The following is a 23,441-nucleotide window of genomic DNA, read 5'->3' on the forward strand; positions in this document are numbered from 1 at the left end:
AAGCAACAGTTCACGCAAGTTTTGCTCTCGTGCACATCATTGCAAAACGATCAAAACCATTTACTGATGGCAAATTCCTTAAAGATTGTTTGACTGAGTCTGCTGAACTTCTTTGTCCTGACAAATAACAATTATTTAAAAATATTAGTTTGTCAACCAACACGATAGCAGAACATATTAACAAAATTGCTAGTGATTTATGATGTCAGTTAAAAGAAAAAAGTATAGATTTTGCAGCATTTTCAATAGCAGTTGATGAGAGTACTGACATCACAGATATAACACAACCTGCTATTTTCGTACGAGGTGTTACTGATGAATTTGAATTAATTGAGGAATTATTGGAAATAATTCCTATGAAAGAAAAAACTGGTGCACAGGATATTTTTTCTGAAATATAAACTGTAATAGATAAATATAAATTAAGTTGGGATAAAATGGTTGGATTTGCAAGTGATGGTGCAGCTGCTATGGTTGGTAAAAAAAATGGAGTAGCGGTAAAATTAAGAAATATAGTGAAAGAAGAAAAATTTCAGAATAAATTTTTGCACTATACATTGCATTATTCATCAAGAAGCACTTTGTGCTAAAAGTTTGCAGATGGATAATGTTATGGAAACAGTAACTAAAACAGTAAACTTTATCCATGGATGAGTTCTGAATCATCGAGTATTTGTTGCATTGCTTGAAGAAATTGAAAGTGAGTACGGAGAAATGATTTATTATAACGAGGTGAGGTGGTTAAGTCGAGGAGCTGTATTAAAACGTTTTTTTGATTTAATAAATGAAATCAAAATTTTCATGACACAAAAAAATAAAACCATCGACGAGCTACGTAATGATACATGGATAACAGATTTAGCATTTCTTGTTGACTTAACCGGCCATTTAAATATTCTCAATAAAGAGCTGCAAGGAAAGAATAAACTTAATAAACATGTATTAAAGCTTTTAAAGTTAAATTGCAATTATGGGAAAAATTTTTTTGATTTAATAAATGAAATCAAAATTTTCATGACACAAAAAAATAAAACCATCGACGAGCTACGTAATGATACATGGATAACAGATTTAGCATTTCTTGTTGACTTAACCGGCCATTTAAATATTCTCAATAAAGAGCTGCAAGGAAAGAATAAACTTAATAAACATGTATTAAAGCTTTTAAAGTTAAATTGCAATTATGGGAAACACAACTGGAATCAAAAATTTCGTATATTTTCTACATCTTAAATCCTGCCCTATTATTTCAAATGAAAAATCTCAAGAATATGCAAGAAAAATAACATTATTATGACAAGAATTTGAAGAAAGATTTAAAAATTTTAATGATTTGGATTCCGATTTTACATTATTTTCATTACCATTAAAAATGAACGTGAATAAAGCACCAGAAAATCTACAAATGAAGCTAATTAATTTACAGTGTGATATAAATCTTATTCAAAGATTTGAAGATACAGATTTGATTAACTTTTATTCGTACTTATCAAAAGATAAATACCCTCAGTTACGAATTTTTGCAATAAGAATAATCGCTTTGTTTGGGAGTACATTTATATGTGAACAGTTTTTTTTGCAGTTGAAAATTAACAAGTCTAAGAAAAGAACCCGATTGACTGGTGAGCATCTACAATCCATGATGAAGATAGTTTCTAGTAATTTTTCTCCAAGGCTACAAACTTTATCAGAATCGAAACGCCATCAAGTGTTAAGTTGCAGTAAGAAATAAAGAAGTTTATAATAATTTACATACAAACATATGTATTTTTTCTGTATGTGTCGAAGAAAAATTTAATAAATAAAAGAAAGAGAATAGGTTGTCATTATTTATTCTTAAGTTATAAAGGTTATAAAAGGGTTTCATAATTATAAAGGTTATAAAGGGGTGGTATCCATACATTAGGGGGTGAGTATGGTTTCAATATATATATATATATATATATATATATATATTCATTCTCATTTTGTTAAAAAAAAAAAATTCCGGCCCATCAGCTGCTTTCACATCGTGCATTCAGCTTGCATGCAATTTGAGTTTGAGACCACTACCTTACACAGAATTAGATGGAAGAAAACCACCATGCTCCATTGCAAATACAAACTTGACTCTTTTTAGAATCTGCAGCAGACTTAAAAAAACAGCCTAAACATAATAAATATGGTTGCATTAAACTTCCCAAAATTTGAAAAACTTTAATTCTTAGGCCTTATGCCCAACATCACCCATAGAGAGGTGATGTTGGGTGAGCTCCCTCTATGAGCTCTCTCTATGGGTGAGCTCCCCTCATAGGGCTTTAGTTTTTATTTATTCTACCTCATTTCTTCCACTTATTGTTTCTTGTGTGTGATATTACAATTTTAACATCGTATATAAAGGCTGATGACTTCACAATGATGTGAAGTCATCAGCCTTTATATACAAGTAACTTAGTTGTCAAGATACTTCACATGCAAACTTTGTTTACACTTGGAGAAAGGTCATCATCATCATCATGCATATCAAGGATTTAGGCCTAGCATAGCCTGTTCAGGCCTTAGAAGTCATCGTTGAATCGTTTAAGAGGACGTCCTGGTTTTCTTTTTCCTAATGGCTTGTATTTTAAGGCTTGTTTTGGTAATCTTTCTGTTTTCATTCTTTGAACGTGTTCCATCCATTTGTGTTTATATTTTTTAATTTTTTTTATTACTGGTTCTTGGTTTAATTCTTGAAAGAATTAACTCTTTAATTCTTTCATAATTTATTTCTTTTGTGATCAAATAGGGTATACTTTGCAGTTTTTCTCATAAACTTCATTTCTGCTGTTGTTAATCTTTGTTTGTCTTTTTGTTTTATTGTCCAGATTTCACTTCCATACATTAAGACTGGTAGGGCTAATGTATTGTATACTTTTAGTCTGGTTTGTTTTTGAACTAGGTTTGGTTTAAATCTAGAGTTAATTACACCTGTTATTTTTAAATATTTTGCAATTTTTACGTTTATATCTTTTTCATTTTCATATGTGATCGTACATCCTAGGTAGTTAAATGAATTCACCTGTTGGCAATTCAACCAAGTGAAAAAACTTTCTATAGTACTCCAATGTTGTTATATCATTTTGGTCTTCTAGGACACTTCGGATTAAATCAGTCTACCTATACCCTGTTCCACTTTCAGATTGCAGGAAATCACTTCCTCATGGAAAACTGCCAATTCTGCCAACAGAAAATTGTCCCTCCTTAGGATGTGATTAAAATGTCATTTGGATGCAAAATTATGAGAGTGTTTAGGCTTTTTTTTTTTTTTTTAAATTAAACAGAATTTTTAAAAAATTACTGCTCCTTTAAAAACCCATAAAAATAAATAAACTGACTGATTGTTTTGACCAATCACAATGCTACGTGGTCACGCCATGATTTCAAAATCAGAATAAACAACATGCCAGATGAGACAGGTATTTTGATTGCAACTCCAGATGTTTTTTTTATTTAAAATTCTAATGGGGAAAACATTGACGAGTCAGTCTAAGCATTTTTTTGATAAACATTTATGCAAAGCTGCAAGCTTCATACACAGGGCAAAACCAAGGAAGAAAGTAGCAATGCTAAGTGAGCTGACTGGTGTTTCAGAAAGAACAATCTTCAGTGTGAAAGCCAATAAAAAAGGGGTCACACATGCTAAAGACAACATTCAAAATGCAGGCATGACAGAGAGTTGAACTCAGCCAATCTAGTGTGAAGCACTCAATGCCAAGATTTGATGACTTCATTCAGTGTGCATTCACCAAAAGATTCATGCACTTTTCAGGAATGAGCAGTCCACACTGAACAAGCTGTAAAGCTGATGGAAAAACTGTAAAGTAATCAACAATTGCAAAGTCATGAACAACTTACTGCAGAAGTAAGTTGTTCATGACTGAGTTTACTTTGTTACACTTAAAAGAGCCTTAGGACATGCCCTCTTCATGGAAGTAAGACCAGGATAACATGCTTCACCCTTGGATTTGGAGGAATTAGTAGGAGAGAAAATTTCAATAAAATCAGAAAGATATCCCTAAAAATCTAGATTTAATATGCTATATGTCCAGGTTGTGTCATAAGTTTTTTCCATGTCTAAGAGAACAGAAAGCAGATGCTCATATTTCAGGAACATCTCTGACAAATGTTTCTTAACAGATCAAGTGTTCCAACATGAATCACTGCCTATGAAAGCTATATTGTGCATTAGGAAAGAGATTATTGCTTTCTAAATACAACAGAAGTTGGATGTTAATAATTTTTTCAAAGATCTTACAAAGACAGTTGGTGAAAGTGACAGGATAGCAATTGTTTGCTAGTTTTGGATGTTTTTCCTGACTTTTGGAAGCCAATGACCTTAATTTCCTTGTATAATGAACGAGGAAACTGTTCCACATTAAATATTCTGAGAAATAATTTCCAGCAAGAGGAAGAAATCCATGAAAATGGTGGGAGATGTTTATCAACTCAATGGATGTCTTCAGGTCACTTGCATGAGTGAGAGAGAGCTGGATTACTCTTTTCAGGCCCTTTTTAATGAATGGTTGACTGTATTGATCTAGATATTTGCAGAGTAATTAAAACTACTGTTTCTCGTAATAATAATCATCACTGTTTCTCTTGTTATTCTTTCAATATCAAAAATTCAAGAAAATATGAACCTTTTTTTGGGGGGGGAGGTACTGAACAAATGAGAATGGGCTGGCAATTTGGAACTTAGCCTACCAATCTGTACTCTCTATTTAATTAAATCAGAAATATGCATGACATATGACAAGGTGAGATTTCATTGCCCAGCTAAACAAGGCTCCCACTGTTTTTGTCAGGGAACAAGGATGGAGAGTGAAAAGTCAGCTACTGGAAAACACTCCAACTCAACATCTGGAAGAAGGCCAACAAAAACAAAATGAGAAAAACTGAAGGCAGGAACCATCAATGTAAGAGATATATTAATGGAAAAAAAATCCAGCTTACAGAAGAACTGGAATATACCATCTGGTCAAAATTGGCATTACTGAGACAAAGTCGTCAAAAAATAGGTGAGATCCTACTAAATAATAAGCAGAGGATGTTATATTCAGGCAACAACAATCAAGGTAAGGAACAAATAGTGATAGCATTCAACACCAAACATGAAGATAAGTCTCTGGATTTGAAGGCAATTTCAATGTGAGCCAACTTCAAAAATGGAAAATGGACAGTGAAAACTTATTTGTGCATATGGTCCCACAGAAGGTTCTCCTACGGAAGCAAAGGAAAAATGTTTTGAGTGGAGCCACTTAAACTTTTAGTAAGCAAGTTTTACCATCTGATGTAGGATAGAGCATCATTGCTTGCTTACCAAAAGGCTTTAAGTGGCTAAAGCTCTGGACATCAGAACAAGTCTCAGTTTACCTCTCCCCACATACTCACACACACTTCTTTCAGCATACGATACGGGTAACGTTTTTAGCATTATATCACATGATCGTGAAAGTTCCTTACTTTGAAGGTAACTTTAGAAGATATTCTATAGACTGTTATTAAGTAATATACTGAACTGAACCTAACTATAATGGTTGAGGAGAATTTTAAATATAACGAATACTTTCGCAGTCACTATTCTACTAGATATCTGGAACATGGAGGTCAAAGGCACTACCAAGGCACAGAGGAGTACTGTGAAATTCTTTATGTGCATGGCTTAGCAATATATTGATTACGGGATAGTCTATATTCTTCTTAATTTCAAATCACCTTAAACAACAACTCTGAAAATAAAGAAAAGAAAAACAGACTGATGCAGAAAAGGCAAACTTTCTGAAACCCTCTAAGCCTCAGTGACATCCATTTTCAGTCCTTGTAAGCACCAAGATAGGAATTTAGTTCTTTTTTAACTCATTAAAATTTGAATTGTTACCACAATAACATAATTGTAGTGTGCCTTGTGTTCTGTGACAAGTGTTTTTTGTTTCAAGAATATTGATATTTCACCAGCAGATTATGCTTATTTTGTTCTTCTATGGTGTTGTGACTACTGTAAAAGTTGTCATGAATCTGAATATGCTAAAATAACCTGTAGCTTGTTTGTAGGTCTTTAATGGCTTCTCTGTGTTAATGTATAATCTAGTGTTACATGTAGACAATTCCTTAATTCAGACTTAATTCAGCAAATTATCCTGAAAGGGTTATAGAAAAAAATTTAAGTTATAAAAATTTTACTTAACATATCTAGTTTCTCGTATGCTACCTAACAGTGGTCTTCCACAAGATAAACAATCCCATACACCTTTCTCAGTCTTGTTATTTTTTTTACTATTTAACATAGATGCATTGTGTATTCACACATTTTAATAATTTCTATATGCTCTGTGGTAGTGTATAATAAATCGGAAAAATAAACAGAAGTGAAACAAATAGCTGACAACAGTTAGAAATATATAACAGTTTAGCTTGTGATAGAGAGATTTCTGAAAAGAAAAAAGAAGCTACTGTTTAGTTATCTCTCAATAATTTCCTAAGGAAGTTCAAATGACCAAATTAAAAATATTTTTATTTAATTTTTCTATTTTCTCATACTGAACACAAATGTGTTAATATACTACTGTAAGCACAAGTAATAGGGTGTGGTTAACGAGTTGTGGTGGGTTAATGGTTAAATCCAACTTATGTAAAATTTTTGCTGTGGAAAAGTAACCCTAATGCAAGTCAGGGTTTCTCTCTCTCTCTCTCTCTCTCTCTCTGTGTGTTTGTGTGTGTGTGTGTGCACGCACGCGCAGGGCTGGCCATCTCGGGGATGCGGTGGGTGCAATGCACCTGGGGCCCCCATGATCGAGTGGGCACAATCAGTACACATTTGCAGAAACATATTTTTTATTTTTATTTTTTTTTTCTTCTTCTAATTTTGCTTATAATTAAAGGGATTTCGTCGACAGGATTTTAGGGCCCCCAGTAATAATAATATCTCTGCGTTTCTCTATTATATCAAGGTTTTTGCTTAACCCTTTTGATGCGTTTATACGGTGAATAAAAATTAACAAACATGATTTCGTTTTTACCCTAAAATGCTAAAATGTCTGATTCATCATTAGTTTTTTTCTAATCTGTTACACATTTATATCATTTGGCTCGTTATCGAAAACATTGAAAAAATATTTATTATATTCTTTATATATGGTTAGTCTAGAGCAGGGGTGGACAATCCTTAACATGCCTGCCAAACGTAGCAAACAATGACTTTTTTCTGGCAGCATGCAACCCAGGGCTCATCTTAAAAAATAATTAAATAAAAAAATACATTTCAAACATCTTCGCTGACATATATTTTAACTTAATATAATACAATTTTATTAAGTACAGCTATACCAAATAAAAATGTAATAATTAATTAAACTCTACCAACTGTTTCATAATAATAAGTAATACGAAAATTAGAAACAAACATCCTATTTCCAAGCCATCGATATATCTCCGCGATATACTGATGTACAAGTTTTGTCCAATTCAGTTGTTGCATTATTTGTCAAGCATCCAGGCATGGCGTGACTCCTTTACCATCATTTGATATATCTTTTCATGTTTCGTAAAGAATGTATCCATTTTCTAAAGTGTATTTGGATTTGGATTTTATTAAATCGTAAGTCATTAAAATATGGATTGGAAGTATTTATTGTCAATTAATATGTTTAACTTATTAGATATAAAAGCAAATTTACTTTACACTGATTTTCGGAAACTAAAAGTTTTCAGTTTTTTTTCGTAAAATCCCCGCATATATTGCAATTGCTATTTCCTGCCTAAAGAGTAGTTTCCTTGTGCGCATCCTATCCAAATAGCACCATCTGCTTTCCCATTATTTCAAGCAAAAATTACCAGTAATTTACAAGACTTGAGATACTTAATGAACAATCCTTCATGAATGACTAATGAACAGACAGCCATGGTACTAGGCCAGTAAAGATATGTGCATATGATTGGTGCAGTATTAACAAAAGATCGTGCGAGTCAAAGATAAAAGTCAGCAGACAATTTTTGAATTGAAATGCTAATTCTCTTCAACCAAATTCAATATCTGAAAGTGCCATAACAATATTCACTATATATTTCCTAGCTTTAACACGTTTACGAATTTTAACACTTTTTGTTGATTTTTATTGTTGCACAGCATTTAAGCTGGGGGACAGACTCCCACACATCTAGTTTTTAGTGTTTGCCAGTGCAGCATATGGTTTTGCTTGCAGCTAAATAGCATAGTTGTTGGGGAAAAGGACATGCGATTCATTAGTTAATGTCATTTTTATCCCAGCTGTCTCTAATTGCACTATTAGTTGAGAAATATATTACAGAGACTGCAAATGTTTGTACCTTATTCAGTGATACAATAAAACGACCTGCTTTAACTTGTGTCTTCAGACATATTGGCTAGTATGGAGGGTGCGTGGTTTGTCACGGAATCTATTGCCATGAATGAGTCACTACTGCCATGAAGTGAACGTGATTAAACTTTTTTTTTTCTGTGTGAGGTTATGCGAAACTTTTCAATTTCTTTTTTTAGCAAAGTAAATTCAGGGGTGCGAGTTATACACGAGGACCAGTTATATTCCAGTAAATACAGAAAGTTATTTTTAAAGCTATGTGAAATGTATTATCAATATCCAGGATTATGAAGTGTTGTCTGCACGTGATTAAATCTCAACTACGTTAATTTCAACTCAGTTAATAGTGATAGATAAGGGTGAAACTGATGTACTGAAGTAAGCAAATGAAAAAAATAAACACATTCCTTGAGTATTTCTAAAATTTTGTAATACTGTAAAAAGTATGTACATATTTAAATTTTTCTTAATTCATGGGATAAAAATATTTAATTTCATTTACTTATTCGACAGGCAAAGAAAGCCTAACCCATAATGTCCATGCCAAGAAAGTATCCCTCTGGGTGTCAAAAAAGGAAATCAGCAGAAAAGAAAAAAGAAGAAAAGCAAAATCTCAAAAAAGTCACAAGTAGATTTGTTTTCATGGCTACAAAATAAATCTGACAACAAAATTGCTATGACTTCAGCAGTTATGATTCAAACTTCAACTGAAAAAGAAAACTCCAAACAAGCTACACAACTTTTCAACGAAAATGTAGAAACTGTAGGATTCGTCGAAAAAGACGTGTCTGATTATACAAACATTTTGGATACAGCAAATAATGATGAAAACGATAATAACGATGATGATCAAGTGAATATAAATGATCTAAGTTTGTAGTCAAATATTATAACTGATAAATTTAGATTATTTTGTGTTAAAACCGGACCTAAACAACATCATCAAGACGCATTCGTTAAGAATGTTGAAGGAAGATCATTTTCTACATCATACTATTTAAAAAAAAATGCCAAATGGTGAAATTCAGCTTCACAGCTGGTTTATTCGAAAGCTCAAGACTCAGTATTTTGCTTTTGTATATTATTTTCCAAAAGAAGAGGAAAGATCAATCAACACAATTTATATATGGTTTTAATAAATGGAGAAAACTGTCATCTGTAATTCAAGATCATGAGCTTTCTGTTGGTCACTTTAATTCTTTAACTGCTTGGCAAGTATTATTAAAAAGGCTTTATTTATGTTCGACTGTTGACAGAACAAATCAAATTAATATAAATAAAGAAACGGAACGTCTAAAATTACTCTTCCAAAGAACTGTAGATGTAATTCTATTTTTAGCAAGCAATAATCTGTCATTTCGAGGATCCCATGAAACAACAGGAACGTCGAATAATGGAATTTTTTTAACTTTAATAGAATTATTAAGTAAATATGATCCTGTGCTAATGGATCATGTAATCAGAATTAAAAATACGAAAAAAAGAATTGTGCTTCATTTGGCGCATAGATTTCAAGAGGAAATTATTGCTGCATTAGGTAATGAATTCCTAAATAAAATTAAAGACGATATAAAAGCAACAATATATTACAGTATCCAAATAGATTGTACTCCTGATATTTCTCACAAGGAACAAACTTCAATAATTATTAGATATGTAAATTTTGTAGACAAAAAATTAATTATAAATGAGTCATTTATAGGATTTATTGAAGTAACTGATGTGACTGGTGAAGGACTAGCAAATTCGTTTTTAAAAAGAATAGGTGAGCTTGATTTAGATATGAATTGTAGAGGGCAAGCATATGATAACGGTAGCAATATGAAGGGAACATATAAAGGTGTACAATCTAGAATAATTAGTTTAAACCCTCATGCAATTTATGTACCTTGCTTATCACATTCTTTTAATTTGATAATTTGTGATGATGCTACCAGTAGTATAAATTGTAAAAAACTTTTCGGAATATTGCAACGTTTATACTGCGTATTTTCTGCATCTACAAAAAGGTGGGAAAATATACAAAAGTATTTAAATATTACACTTGAACCATTATGTGATACTCAATGGGAAGCCAAAATAGATGCAGTCAAGGCAATGTATACACAGTTTGAATAACCTTATAAAGATTTAGAACAATTTATTAGTGCAATTAACGATAACACGGTAGTATCCAAAGCTAAAAGTCTAATAGATTCATTACAAGAAATGCGATTTATTTTAAGCTTATCGGTGTGGTTTACAATATTGTCAAAAATTAATAGTATCAACAAACTATTTCAAGCAAAAACAACTGTTCTTGACTCTGCTTTTAATTAAGTGAATAAAATTAAAAATGAAGGGGTGCTTAAGGGTCAAAGCTGTATAACTGAGAGGAGACCTCCACATAGCCTTTAAAGGAATGCAGAGAACCGACCAGGGCTTCTGCCCTAATGTCCAATCCTCACCTTCTCGTGGTGCACCCTGTTGGGTATCTACTTGGATACTGAACGAACGAGGATGGGCTGGCAATTTGGGATTTAGCCGACCAAATTGAATTCTTATTGGTGAAACCAAAATAAAAAATGATCATACGACACAACAAAATTTCATGCTGGCTGGGGCGTTGCCCGGTTAAACAAGGCCCCTGTTGTTTTCGCCAGGGAACCAGGGCGAACAGCGAAAAGTCAGCTACTAAAACAAATCTGAAAACAATCCCCAACTCAATATTACTGGAGTTAAAGATCGGTACTATCAACATAAGAAGCCTGAATGGCAAAGAAATGGAGCTAGCTGAGGAATTAGATAAGTACCAGATCGACATAATAGGGGTGACTGAAACAAAAGAGACAAAAACTGGTGAGCTCTTTCTGAGCAATAAATACAAAATGTTATATTCAGGCAATGACAATCAAGGAAAACAAGGAGTAGCCACAGTATTCAACACAAAATACGAAGCTCATCTTCTTGAATGGCAGTCAGTCTCAAGTAGAGTAATGTGGGCAAATATGAGAATGGGGAACTGGACAATGAGACTTATTGTGCCTATGGTCCCACAGAAGGTTCTACTAAGAACTTTCTGTGGGACTAAAAAGCAACTGACACAATGAAAAAGGAAAAGTTGGTCCTTGTTGGAGATCTAAATAGCAGAGTAGGAAATGATTGTGAGACATACAAAAATATTTTGGGAAAATTTGGAGAAAAGAGCAAAGCTAATAATAATGGCAAATATCTGTTGGATTTCTGCTGAGGACATGGACTAGTTATTACTAACACCTCGTTCCAACACAAAAATGTGCACAAATTCACATAGAGAGAAGAGGCAAGGAATAAGAAAAGTCTCATTGACTATGTTATTGTTGATAGTGATGTTTTCTCCCTGGTGCAGGACACCAGAGTGTACAGAGGATTTGAAATTGGAAGTGATCATTATTTAGTCTTGAGCAGGATAAAATTGAATTTCATATTGAAAAGAATAACATGTAAGAAAGTTTTAAAGTGAATAAAAGTTGAGCAGCTCTCAGATGTGAACTGTAGACTAAAATACACAAAGATTATTGAATAAAAAATGAAAGAGTTTGAGAACAGGAATCCAACCTTGGAGATTCAGTGGAAAGCCTTGAAGAAGCCCTGATTGACTCAGCTACAGAGACATGTGATGAAGTTGTCTGCAAGGATAGAAAAATTAGAACTCCATGGTGGACACAGGAAGTTAAAGAAACAGTGAAGGAAAAGAAGAAAGCATATCAAAAGTTGCTGGCAAATAAATCAGTTTGTGCTCTTAGAGAATACAGAGACAAATGCAAGAATGCTAAACACTGTGTAAAACTAGCTAAACAAAAGTCATGGGAGAACTTTGGCAAGAATATAGAAAATAAATACCAAGAAGGTGGCAAAATATTCTGGAGGTTGTTGAAGAAGCTTAGGAATGGAGGAAAGAGTGCAGTAAAAGGAATTAGAGATGATAAAGGTGACACGAAAACGGCAGAAAAAGATATCCTTGAAGTATTGAGTAATTACTTTGAAAAACTTCTAAATGAAACAAGCAGCGATCACAGCACAGTGGTAAAAAACACTGACCAGGCATGCAGTCAGGAATACATATCCATACTTGTACGAAGTAGAAAAAGCCATCAAAGCATTGAAATGTGAAAAAGCAGCAGGAGTACATGATATTCAACCAGAAATGCTGAAGTATGGTGGTATAAAAGTGTTACAGTGGCTGCACTGCATAGTTCAGAAAGCCTGGACAGAGGGACGAATTCCGGATGATTGGAGTAGAGCTCTCATAGTACCCATATATAAAAAGGGAAATAAAACTGAATGTGAGAATTACAGAGGTATTTCCCTATTGAGTGTTCCTGGCAAGATCTATGCAAGTATACTTGAGAAATGGTTGAGAAGAATTGTGGAAGAAAAGCTTGGTGAAGAACAAGGTGGATTCAGGCCAAACAGAGGCTGTCAGGATCAGATCTTCACTTTACGACAAATAGTCGAGAAAGCATGGGAATATAACAAAGATCTGTATTTAAGTTTTGTCGATTTGGAAAAGGCATATGACAATGTGCAAAGAGAGAAGCTATTCAATACGCTACAGTTATATGGTGTCAATTTGGCATTATATCAAGCAATACTTAGTGTTTATTTGAGTTGGTAGTCAGCAGTTAGAATTGAAGGAAGTACAGGAAGATGGTTTAATGTTAAATCTGGTGTGATACAAGGATGTACATTATCCCCTCTGTTATTCATTATCTATATGGATCATATTATGAAGGAAAATGGTATTAAACATGATATCAAAATTGGAGATGTTAATGTCAGCTCTTTGCTTTATGCGGATGATGTTATACTTCTAAATAAATCCGCAACAAGTCTGCAAGATTCTCTGACTAAACTGAACAGCTGTTGTTGTTGTAATAGATATGGCATGAAGGTCAGCAATAAAAAGACAAAGACAATGAAAATAGGCAGAATCATTGAAAATGTCAATTGTGTTGTGAATGGAGAACCTGTGGAACAAGTGAAACATTTCAGCTACTAAGGCACGATTTTTAGTGAAGATGGTAAATTAAATATAGAAATAGACAACAGAATGAGCAAAGCTGGTATGGTAGGAAGTCAACTGAATAAATTTATGGAATAAGAGAGAAATTAGTCAGAACACTAAATTAGCTGTAATCAAGACAGTGTTCAAACCAGTCGTAACTTATGGATCTGAGAGCTGGGTCAGAAGTAAAACACTTGACCAAAGACTAGAGACCGCAGATATGAGAGTCCTGAGAAAGATTATGGGCATGAACAGATGGCATCAATGGCAATATCATATTAAAAACGAGGATATTAGGAACGAACTTGATATTGTCAACATCCAGGAATGCTTTAGCAGAGCTAATCTCAGGTGGTATGGTCACTTAAACAGAATGGGCGAAGAAAGATTAGCAAAACAAGTGTTCTCTGCCAGGTTGGCAGCAAAACGACCCAGAGGAAGACCAAGATATAGGTGGATTGATATGGTACATAGTGCCTTAGACAATAGAAATATAAGATCTGATAATGTTGGAGTCTTGACAAGTAACAGACTGATTTGGAAGAAAATTGTAGATAGGAAATTAGTAAAGATGTAATTTTTTTTCATGTAGTACAATCATATCCTGTACACCCCTTGAGGGTACATGGCAGGAATTTGATGATGATGATTATGATGATGAATTAAAAATGAAATCCAAAATTCAAAAATAAATTTAAGATCAAAATTTAACGCATTTTTAGACGACGCAAAAATGATAGCACGAAACTTGAATATTTCCAAAGATTTCCCTGAAAAAAGAATTCAAAAAAGAAAAAGATTATTTTCTGAACTAGAAGAAGATGAAGTTTTACTAAACCAAGTAGAGGAATTTAGATGTCACTTTTTCAACGTTGTGATTGACACTGTTATTGTACAAATAGATGAGAGATTTAAAAATATACCCAATGTTATTTTAAATTAATCACTGATATAAAAACATTATTGAAAAGAAAATGAAAGAGTTTGAGAACAGGAATCAAACCTTGGAGATTCAGTGGCAAACTCTGAAGGAAACATTGACTGATTCTGCCAGAGAGGCATGTGGTGAGGTTGTGTGCAAGGATAAAAAAATCAGAACTCCCTGGTGGACACAGGAAGTTAAAGAGGCAGTGAAGGAAAAGAAGAAAGCATATCAAAAGTTCCTGGCAAATAAGTCAGCTTTTACTCTTACAGAATACAGAGACAAATGTAAGAAAGCTAAACAGTGTGTAAAACTAGCTAAACAAAAGTCATGGGAGTACTTTGGCAAGAATATAGAAAATAAATATCAAGAAGGTGGCAAAATATTCTGGAGGTTGTTGAAGAAGCTCAGGAATGGAGGAAAGAGTGCTGTAAAAGGAATTAGAGATGATAAAGGTGAAATGAAAACAGGAGAAAAAGATATCCTTGAAGTATGGAGTAATTACTTTGAAAAACTGCTAAATGAAACAAGCAGTGATGACAGCAAAGTGATAAAAAACACTGACCAGGCATGCAGTCAGGAATACATATCCATACTTGAAGTAGAAAAAGCCATCAAAGGCTTGAAATGTGGAAAGGCAGCAGGAGTAGATGATATTCAACCAGAAATGCTGAAGTATGGTGGTATAAGAGTCTTACAGTGGCTGCACTGCATAGTTCAGAAAGCCTGGACAGAGGGACGAATTCCCGATGATTGGAGTAGAGCTCTCATAGTACCCATATATAAAAAGGGAAATAAAACTGAATGTGAGAATTACAGAGGTATTTCCCTACTGAGTGTTCCTGGCAAGATCTATGCAAGTATACTTGAGAAACGGTTGAGAAGAATGGTGGAAGAAAAGCTTGGTGAAGAACAAGCTGGATTCACACCAAATAGAGGCTGTCAGGATCAGATCTTCACTTTACGACAAATAGTCGAGAAAGCATGGGAATATAACAAAGATCTGTATTTAAGTTTTGTCGATTTGGAAAAGGCATATGACAAGGTGCCAAGAGAGAAGCTATTCAATACGCTGCAGTTATATGGTGTCAATGGGGCATTATATCAAGCAATACTTAGTCTTTATTTGAGTTGTGAGTCAGCAGTTAGAATTGAAGGAAGTACAGGAAGATGGTTTAATGTTAAATCTGGTGTGAGACAAGGATGTACATTATCCCCTCTGTTATTCATTATCTATATGGATCACATTATGAAGGAATGTGGTATTAAACCTGACATCAAAATTGGAGATGTTAATGTCAGCTCTTTGCTTTATGCGGATGATGTTATACTTCTAAATAAATCCGCTACAAGTCTGCAAGATTCTCTGACTAAATTGAATAGCTGTTGTAATAGATATGGTATGAAGGTCAGCAATAAAAAGACAAAGACAATGAAAATAGGCAGAATCATTGAAAATGTCAACTGTGTTGTGAATGGAGAACCTGTGGAACAAGTAAAACATTTCAGCTACTTAGGCACAATTTTTACTGAAGATGGTAAACTAAATATAGAAATAGACAACAGAATCAGGAAAGCTGGTATCGTGGGAAGTCAATTGAATAAATTCATATGGAATAAGAAAGAAATTAGTCGGAACACTAAATTAGCTGTATACAAGACTGTGTTCAAACCAATTTTAACTTATGGATCTGAGAGCTGGGTCAGAAGTAAAACACTTGACCAAAGACTAGAGACCGCAGATATGAGAGTCCTGAGAAAGATTAGAGGCGTGAACAGATGGCATCAATGGCAATATCATATTAAAAATGAGGATATTAGGAAAGAACTTGACATTGTCAGCATCCAGGAATGCGTTAGCAGAGCTAATCTCAGATGGTATGGTCACTTAAATAGAATGGGAGAGGAAAGATTAGCAAAACAAGTGTTCTCTGCCAGGTTGGCAGGAAAACGACCCAGAGGAAGACCAAGATATAGGTGGATTGATACGGTACAAAGTGCCTTAGACGATAGAAATATAAGATCTGATAATGTTGGAGTCTTGACAAGTAACAGACTGATTTGGAGGAAAATTGTAGATAGGAAGTTAGTAATGATGTAATTTTTTCATGTAGTACTGTCATATCCTGTACACCCCTTGAGGGTACATGGCAGGAATTTGATGATGATGATGATGATGATAAAAACATTAGAAAAAAATGAATAGAAAACCGCTCAAGGGATTTTGTAAAATATTATAGTAAAGATGTAAATGAAGACTTAATCCAGGAAATTGATTTGTTACGAGAATTGATCTTGGACTAAAAAAATGTAAATAACGTGGAAGACATATTGCAATATATATTAAATAATAGTTATAATGAACTATTTCCAAATGTGTTAACTGTATTGAAAATTTTCTTTACATTACCATTTACTATAGCAAGTACAGAGCGTTCTTTTAGCAAATTAAAATCAATAAAGAATTAACTTCGGTCAAGTATGTGCGAAGAACGCTTAAATACACTAGCTATATTAAGCATCGAAAAGGAAATTGCCAAAAATTGTAATTTTTCGGAAATGATTAATGACATAGCAAAAAAAAAAATCGCATATTTAAATAAATGCATATTAAGCAATATACGTGTTAGTAAAACTAGGCCCCTAAATAGTAAACCTATTTATTTTTTTATGTGCTTAAATTAATTTTTTTTATTACTTTAAACAATAATTAATTGTAAATAGTTTTTGTGCGCTAGTTGGTGAGCCAGGTTACTTTTGTTTGTGTTAAACATTTATTTATTTTAATTATTTAATACTTTTGTTTTTGTGTTCAGTAAACGTTATGTTAACCTGTTATATTTCAAATATGTTTTTTTTTGTTTTCCTGTGCCAAAATCATTTGCAGGTAAAAGGTTTTACAACACGTTTATTTCGAATCCTTTAATTTTTACCTTTGAAAATTATTTTAGGGCCCTTTATAGAGAAGGCCAGCACTGTGCATATGTGTGTGTGTGTGTGAAAACTCCACTTATGAAATCTATTTATCTATCATACATACCCTGCTCTACTCCAGTTTCCCAAGCCATTTCAGTCGTATAATATGTGGGATAGTGGTTGTAGACTTGGTGATGCAAATGATGTACCATCAAAATAACTATTATGTTTCAGGAAATTACAACATATATGTAATATTATAATTATTATAATTATTAATTTTGGTAACATTACATTGCCATTATCAGTGATCACAGAACAATGATACATGCAAACAGGCTTTAACACTGGGTAAATGAGGCTCAAGAAAGGCAACCAAAGTCAGGCCTAGAATCCAAAATGGTGCCCCCAAATGGGCTAAATTGGGTGGTCTTGACCATTGGGCTAAAAATTTGAGAATGAGCGCTTCCCAAATTTGGGGCAGTTTCATGCACCGAAATTTGTTGAGGTTTGAAAAGCTACTCAGAACTGAGGCAGAATTCCAAGAACAGTCACCCATATTTGTATTTCCTGCAGTGCAATAGGAGTGGCCTTCTTCAGTGTCAGCAAGTCCAGAGTAGCTGTAATGGTGGAACTGGATGTAGTCCATGTGTTCAGAAATTCTGGTATTTGCTGTCCTGGATGTTTGGCTGCAGCAAGGCAGTCTGCAACTATAAGAGACTTGGTAGACACCTGGTAGGACTAGGGAATGTGGCTGGTCTTTGGTAGAGTGGATAAGGGATGCCAATTTTGTATGTCGTGTGCAAGTGGTTCTGAGGTTGTATTTCTTTAAGATTTTTTTTGTTAATTTTACGGATGTGCCCGAAATGTATAGAATGGTAATAGATTTTGTGTAATCTCTGCTCTGAAGGAGGAGGAGAGGGGGTTTGCAGTTACAGGTTTAATATTTTGTGGATTTTGTAGGGGTTGTAGCAATGGCTAAGAAAGTGGTGTGTGTGGGGAATGATGGTGAATATATCTACCAGTAAGTGTAGGTTTTCCATAAACAGTAAATGCCAGGGATCCATCAGGATGGAATGTGATCAGAGTGTCCAGGAAGGGGGGAGACTGTTGTTGTTTTCCTTTTCTAAGGTAAACTGGATCCTGGGATGCTGATTGTTGAGATGTGTTAAGAAAATGTTGAGAATATTAAGGCTGTATAACCAAATGGAGAACACATCGTATACATAGCATAGCCAAACACTGGGTTTATGCTGGGCAGGGTTTAAGGCTTTTTCTTCACTTTTTCAAAGGTCTCCAAGAAGTTGAACATTGGTGGAGAAAGTGGACAACCCATGGCTGTCACCTCCATCTGCTTATAGAACTTTCCTTGCCAAACTTTTGGGAACCAGTCATCATCAGATATTCAGCCCAAGACCACCTAATTTAGTCAACTAAGAGGTGCCATTTAGGACTCTAGGCCCGATTTCTGTTGAGTTTCTTCAGCCTCATTTACCCAGCATTAGCATGCATGCACATATCATTGTTCTGTGATCCCTGATGATGGCAATGCAATGTTGCTGAAATATCTGAATTATTAATTAAAGTTATTATAATTAATTCACCATACATTGTAATTTCCTGAAAAATAATAGTTATAACTATCTACCAGAATTACCATCAAAACATATTCACAAACATCCACCCCACAGTGGGATTTGAATCCACGACTCATTGTTTTGAGAGTGAAAGCTTAATTAATCCAACCAAGTAAAACTTTGTCATATATAACATTTAAAACATAGTTAGCAAGTTTAATAATTTTTCTAATCACTGTTATTTATATAATCACTTTTATAATCATTTTAAAAATGTGTAATTATTATAATTTAATGTACCTGCTCTTCAAATTGAAATTTGTTATTTTCGATAGCCTGAATTTCATTAAATATTCTCACTTGAGGACCTGCATCTTGAAGCATCTTTAAATACTGAAATACCATTGTCAGTATCTATTTTAAAAAAAATAATAATAATAATAAATAATTCCTTTAAAATCTTTACAAAATAATATAGCTTCAAAAACAGAAGAGTCAAAAAACAAAGAAAGAGAGAAAGAAAGAAAGAAATGAAAAGTTCAACAACAATGTCAACAAAAAATTAAATGCATTTTAAAATAAACCGCAATTCAATATATTCAAACATTTTTAAAATTGTCATTAAAGAATAATCCCTAGAAAGGATCAAAGAATGTATAAAATGTTAATCATCAGCTTTCATTTGATCATGGAGGAAAAAACATGACTGAATAGCTGGATATATTCTGGAAGAAGTTTTTTAGTCACCTGGTTGTCAGTGGCACTATATGATGCACAATCTTCTAATATGCTCTGTACAATGACATTATGAGTGAGAGATAGACTAATAATATTATTTATTATTAAATCACTTAAGGAATTGAACAACGTAGATACGAATATGAATTAAATTACACTTTAATAAATATTCTCGATATTTTGGCAATGTAACGTTGCCATCTTCAAAAGAAACTTACAAAAAAAAAAAAAAAAGCACATGCACGTAGGCACTACAACACAGTAACTGAGAATGAAGAGATGAAGTTACTGTTCTCCTAAAAGTCCTGATGGTGTCCTCTAGCAGGCTAATTAGGTATTCTTGGCCATTGGGCTAAAGGTCTGCTGATGTAAGCCTCCCAAATTTGGGGCAGTTGCATACATTCAAATTTGTTGAGGTTAGGAGAGTTTCTCAGGGCTGAGGCTGATTCCATATATAGTCTTTTGAATTTGTATTTGCTGCGGTGTATTACTGTAGCTTTCTTCCAATGTATTCTGTGGCGTATATCCAGAGCATGGTCTGCAAGACCAGAATGGCTGTACTTGTGAAAACAGATGTAGTCCTTATGTTCAGAAATTCTAATATTTGCTTTCCTGCCTGTTTGGCCAAAGTAAGACAGTTTACAGCTGCAAGGGACCTGGTATACACCAGGTAGGTCTAGGGGAAGTGGTTGGTCTTTGGTGGAGTTGCAATTTTCTGTATGGCCTGTAACAGGAGGTCAGGTCATGTTTTTTTTAAGATTTTGGTAATTTTTTCCAAAGTGCCTCAGATATAGGGAATGGTGATGGATTTAGAGTAATCCTTGTTGGGAGGGGGGCTGTGGTTTGTAGGTTTTAATATTTTTTGGAATTTTTTTTTTTTTGTGGGGGGGGGGGGTAGCCATTGGATGAGAAAGTGTGATTTAGTTCAGTGTTTAGGGCCATGTCGTTAGAACAGATTAGTTTAGCCCTGTTGTATAGTGTTTCACCACTCCATATTGTTGTGAGGGGGGGGGGGGGGGAAGGATTGTTGGTGAATGTATCTGCCTGTATGGGTGGGTTTTCTATAAACTGAGAAAACCAAGGTTCCATCAGGTTGGTGGGTGACTAGTGTGTCTAGGAAAGGGAGGCTGTTGTTTTCCTCTTTTTCCAGGGCAAACTTGATTCTGGGGTGTTGGTTGTTTAAGTGCGTTAAGAAAGAGAGGAGTTTTTCAGAGCCATGTGGCCAAATAGCGAACACATCATCAACGTAGCGAAGCCATATGGTTGGTTTTTGTGGGGCAGAGGCTAAGGCTTTTTCTTCAAAGGCCTCCATAAAGAAATTGGCTAAGGGTGGGGAGAGTGGTGAACCCATGGCTGTCCCCTCTATTTGTTTGTAGAATTTTCCCTGCCAAATGAAATAGCCTGAGTTCATTGTGAACTGAAATAGGGCTGAGATATCAGGAGAAAATTTAGCTTGGATTAGCTCTAAAGTTTCCTTGGGTGGGACATTTGTGAATAAGGAGGAGACGTCAAAGCTGACCATTATGTCAGTATGTTGGAGTGTAAGGTTTTCTATGCTGGCTTTGAAGTGGGTGAGTTTTTTATGCGTGATGGTGTGTTGTTGCCAGTACAGTGTGTGAGCTCTTTGGCCAAATGTTTAGCTAATTTGTATGTGGGAGAATCAATGCCATCCACTATGGGACGTAATGGCACATTTTCTTTATGTATTTTTGGAAGTCCATAAATACGGGGGGGTGGGGGCTATAGAGTTAAACGGCTTTAATCTGTTGGTAACTTCTACAGGCCAAGAAGTGACCTTCTTAAGGAGCCTGTGAAGTCTCTAATTTGTGAGTTGGTGGAATCGTATTCAATAGGGAGGTAAGTAGCCCGATCTAATAGAAGAGCATTAAGCTTACCTGTGTAGTCCTTTTGGTTAAGTACTATCTGCTTTGGTGATAACTAATTCTTTATTATTCCTCATTTCCTGCAGAGCTTTATATTCCTTGTTGGATATGTTGGTTTTTGGTGGTCTTGCTTTGGAGAGGACACAAGCTACATCCAGTCTTACACTGTTGGCGATTTGATGTGGAAGGTGGTGGATTTCGCGTTCGATCTGGATCATAATATCATCGCTAGGTATTTTTCTGGGAGCAATGGCGAAGTTGTGGCCACGTGAAAGTGCGTTGAGTGCTTCAGGCTTCAGGGTGACTGAAGAAAGGTTGATTATGGTGTTGATAGGAAGTTTTGGATTGATGGTAGAGTTCTAGAGGGCACCATCAGGACGTTTAGGAGAACAATAGCTTCATCTCCTCATTCTCAGTTACTGTGTTGTAGTGCCTACGTGCACGTGCCTTTTTTTGTAAATTTCTTTTGAAGATGGCAACATGATGTTGCCGAAATATCGGAAATATTTATTAAAGTGTAATTTAATTTATATTCTTATCTACGTTGTTTAATTCCTTAAGTGATTTAATAATGCATAACCAACATATAAGCCTGTCTACGAGAAGACTAATAATAATAACATTGTTATGGGATATCCATGATGTCCTAATATTCACCATAAGAAGGCCATAACCATTATTCACATAACTATTATACCTCTCCTTAAAATGTCAATACAATCACTGCTCCAGTCAGCAAACTATTACAGTCTTCATATCTTTGCTATTCATATGCTTACTTAAATTTCATTAATAATTCCTCATTCTCTTACATTTACTGAAAAATATTCTTTCTTTATCTAATAAAATCAAGGTCTTGAAGATCTTATAAAGGGGAACATTAACTTTTAGTGATCTTTTCAACACAGTGTTATCCTTACAACTGGTTTTACCATATTTACAGTGATGTGATTTGAACTTGATTTACCTATATACCTTGCTTTGCTAGCTTCCTAGAGTGCACAACAAAAAAAAACACACTATAGTCTCATCAATCTAACATGCAAACGCATTGCACTTACCAACAAGAATTGACATTTATTCTCCTCTGCAAAACTAGTTTTTAAGGAAATTACAATGCAAATTAATATTAACTAAAATAAATTTAATTAATATTCCAATATTTCACAAAGTAAAATTGTCATTATCAGGAACACAATATAATGTGATATGTGCATGGAAGCACTATGCTAAGCAATGACACTGAAGCATGTCAACTGAAAGTAAGCCTGAAGTCCTAAATAGTGCCCCCAGCAGGCTAAAATGTGAGCCCTTGGCTGTTCGGCTGAAGTATGGAGGATGAGAGCATCCCAAATTTGAGGCAGTTTAATGGAACCAAATTTATTGAGGTTTGGGTAATTTTTTAAGGCAGAGGCATATTCGAGGGATAGTCTTTCTTATTTATATTTGCTGGAACGGAGTAGAGCAGTGCTGCTTAAGGATAAATCAAAGCTAGATATATTGGAGGAGACATTTGTGTAGCCTTTGAAGGAATGAGCAGAACAACAGGAGCTTCTAACCTAATGTCTGATCCTTACCTTCAGGTGGTAGTGAATCTAATTAGAATGAAGCTTACCTGGATACTGAATGAATCAAAGAGGTGGCAATTTGAGATTTAACTTAACTAAAATAAAGTGAAAAACAATGTTATAACTTAATAAAATGTCATGTTGGCTACGATGTTTCCCAGCTAAAGGTGGCAATGGTTTATCAGGGAACCGGGGGGGGGGGATCGAAGTTGAGTAGTTTTTGTAGGCAAACTGCAGACCTGAATATAAAAACATTAATTTGAGAAAAAAATGAGTCTGAAAACAAGAAATAAACCTTGAAGACTCAGTAGCAGAATTAGACCAAAATACTAAAATTAAACAAGAAAGAATGCAGTGAAACTGTTCAAAAGGATGAGAAAATCTTGGATTTTCTCATCCTTTCAAAAACTTTATGGTGAACTCAAGAAGTTAAAGAGGAGGATGCTGCGAAAGAATATAC

The 23,441-nt window shown here is 34.4% G+C and overlaps 1 protein-coding gene across 2 annotated transcripts in view; it reads right to left on the reverse strand.

Moving 5' to 3' along the window:
- LOC150104209 (nardilysin-like) overlaps positions 1 to 23,441 on the reverse strand; it is a 561,456-nt gene that overhangs the window by 313,593 nt on the left and 224,422 nt on the right. For both annotated transcript variants that reach the window (XM_090396835.1, XM_090396833.1), the window contains exon 14: positions 19,093 to 19,206. In XM_090396835.1, the coding sequence (XP_090252961.1) occupies positions 19,093 to 19,206 (114 nt within the window). The remainder of the gene's footprint in view (positions 1 to 19,092; positions 19,207 to 23,441) is intronic.

This window comes from Typopeltis vanoorti, chromosome 8 (assembly GCF_054136105.1).
Source record: "Typopeltis vanoorti isolate ZY-2024b chromosome 8, IOZ_Tvanoo_1.0, whole genome shotgun sequence".
In the NCBI taxonomy this organism is placed as follows: domain Eukaryota; kingdom Metazoa; phylum Arthropoda; class Arachnida; order Uropygi; family Thelyphonidae; genus Typopeltis; species Typopeltis vanoorti.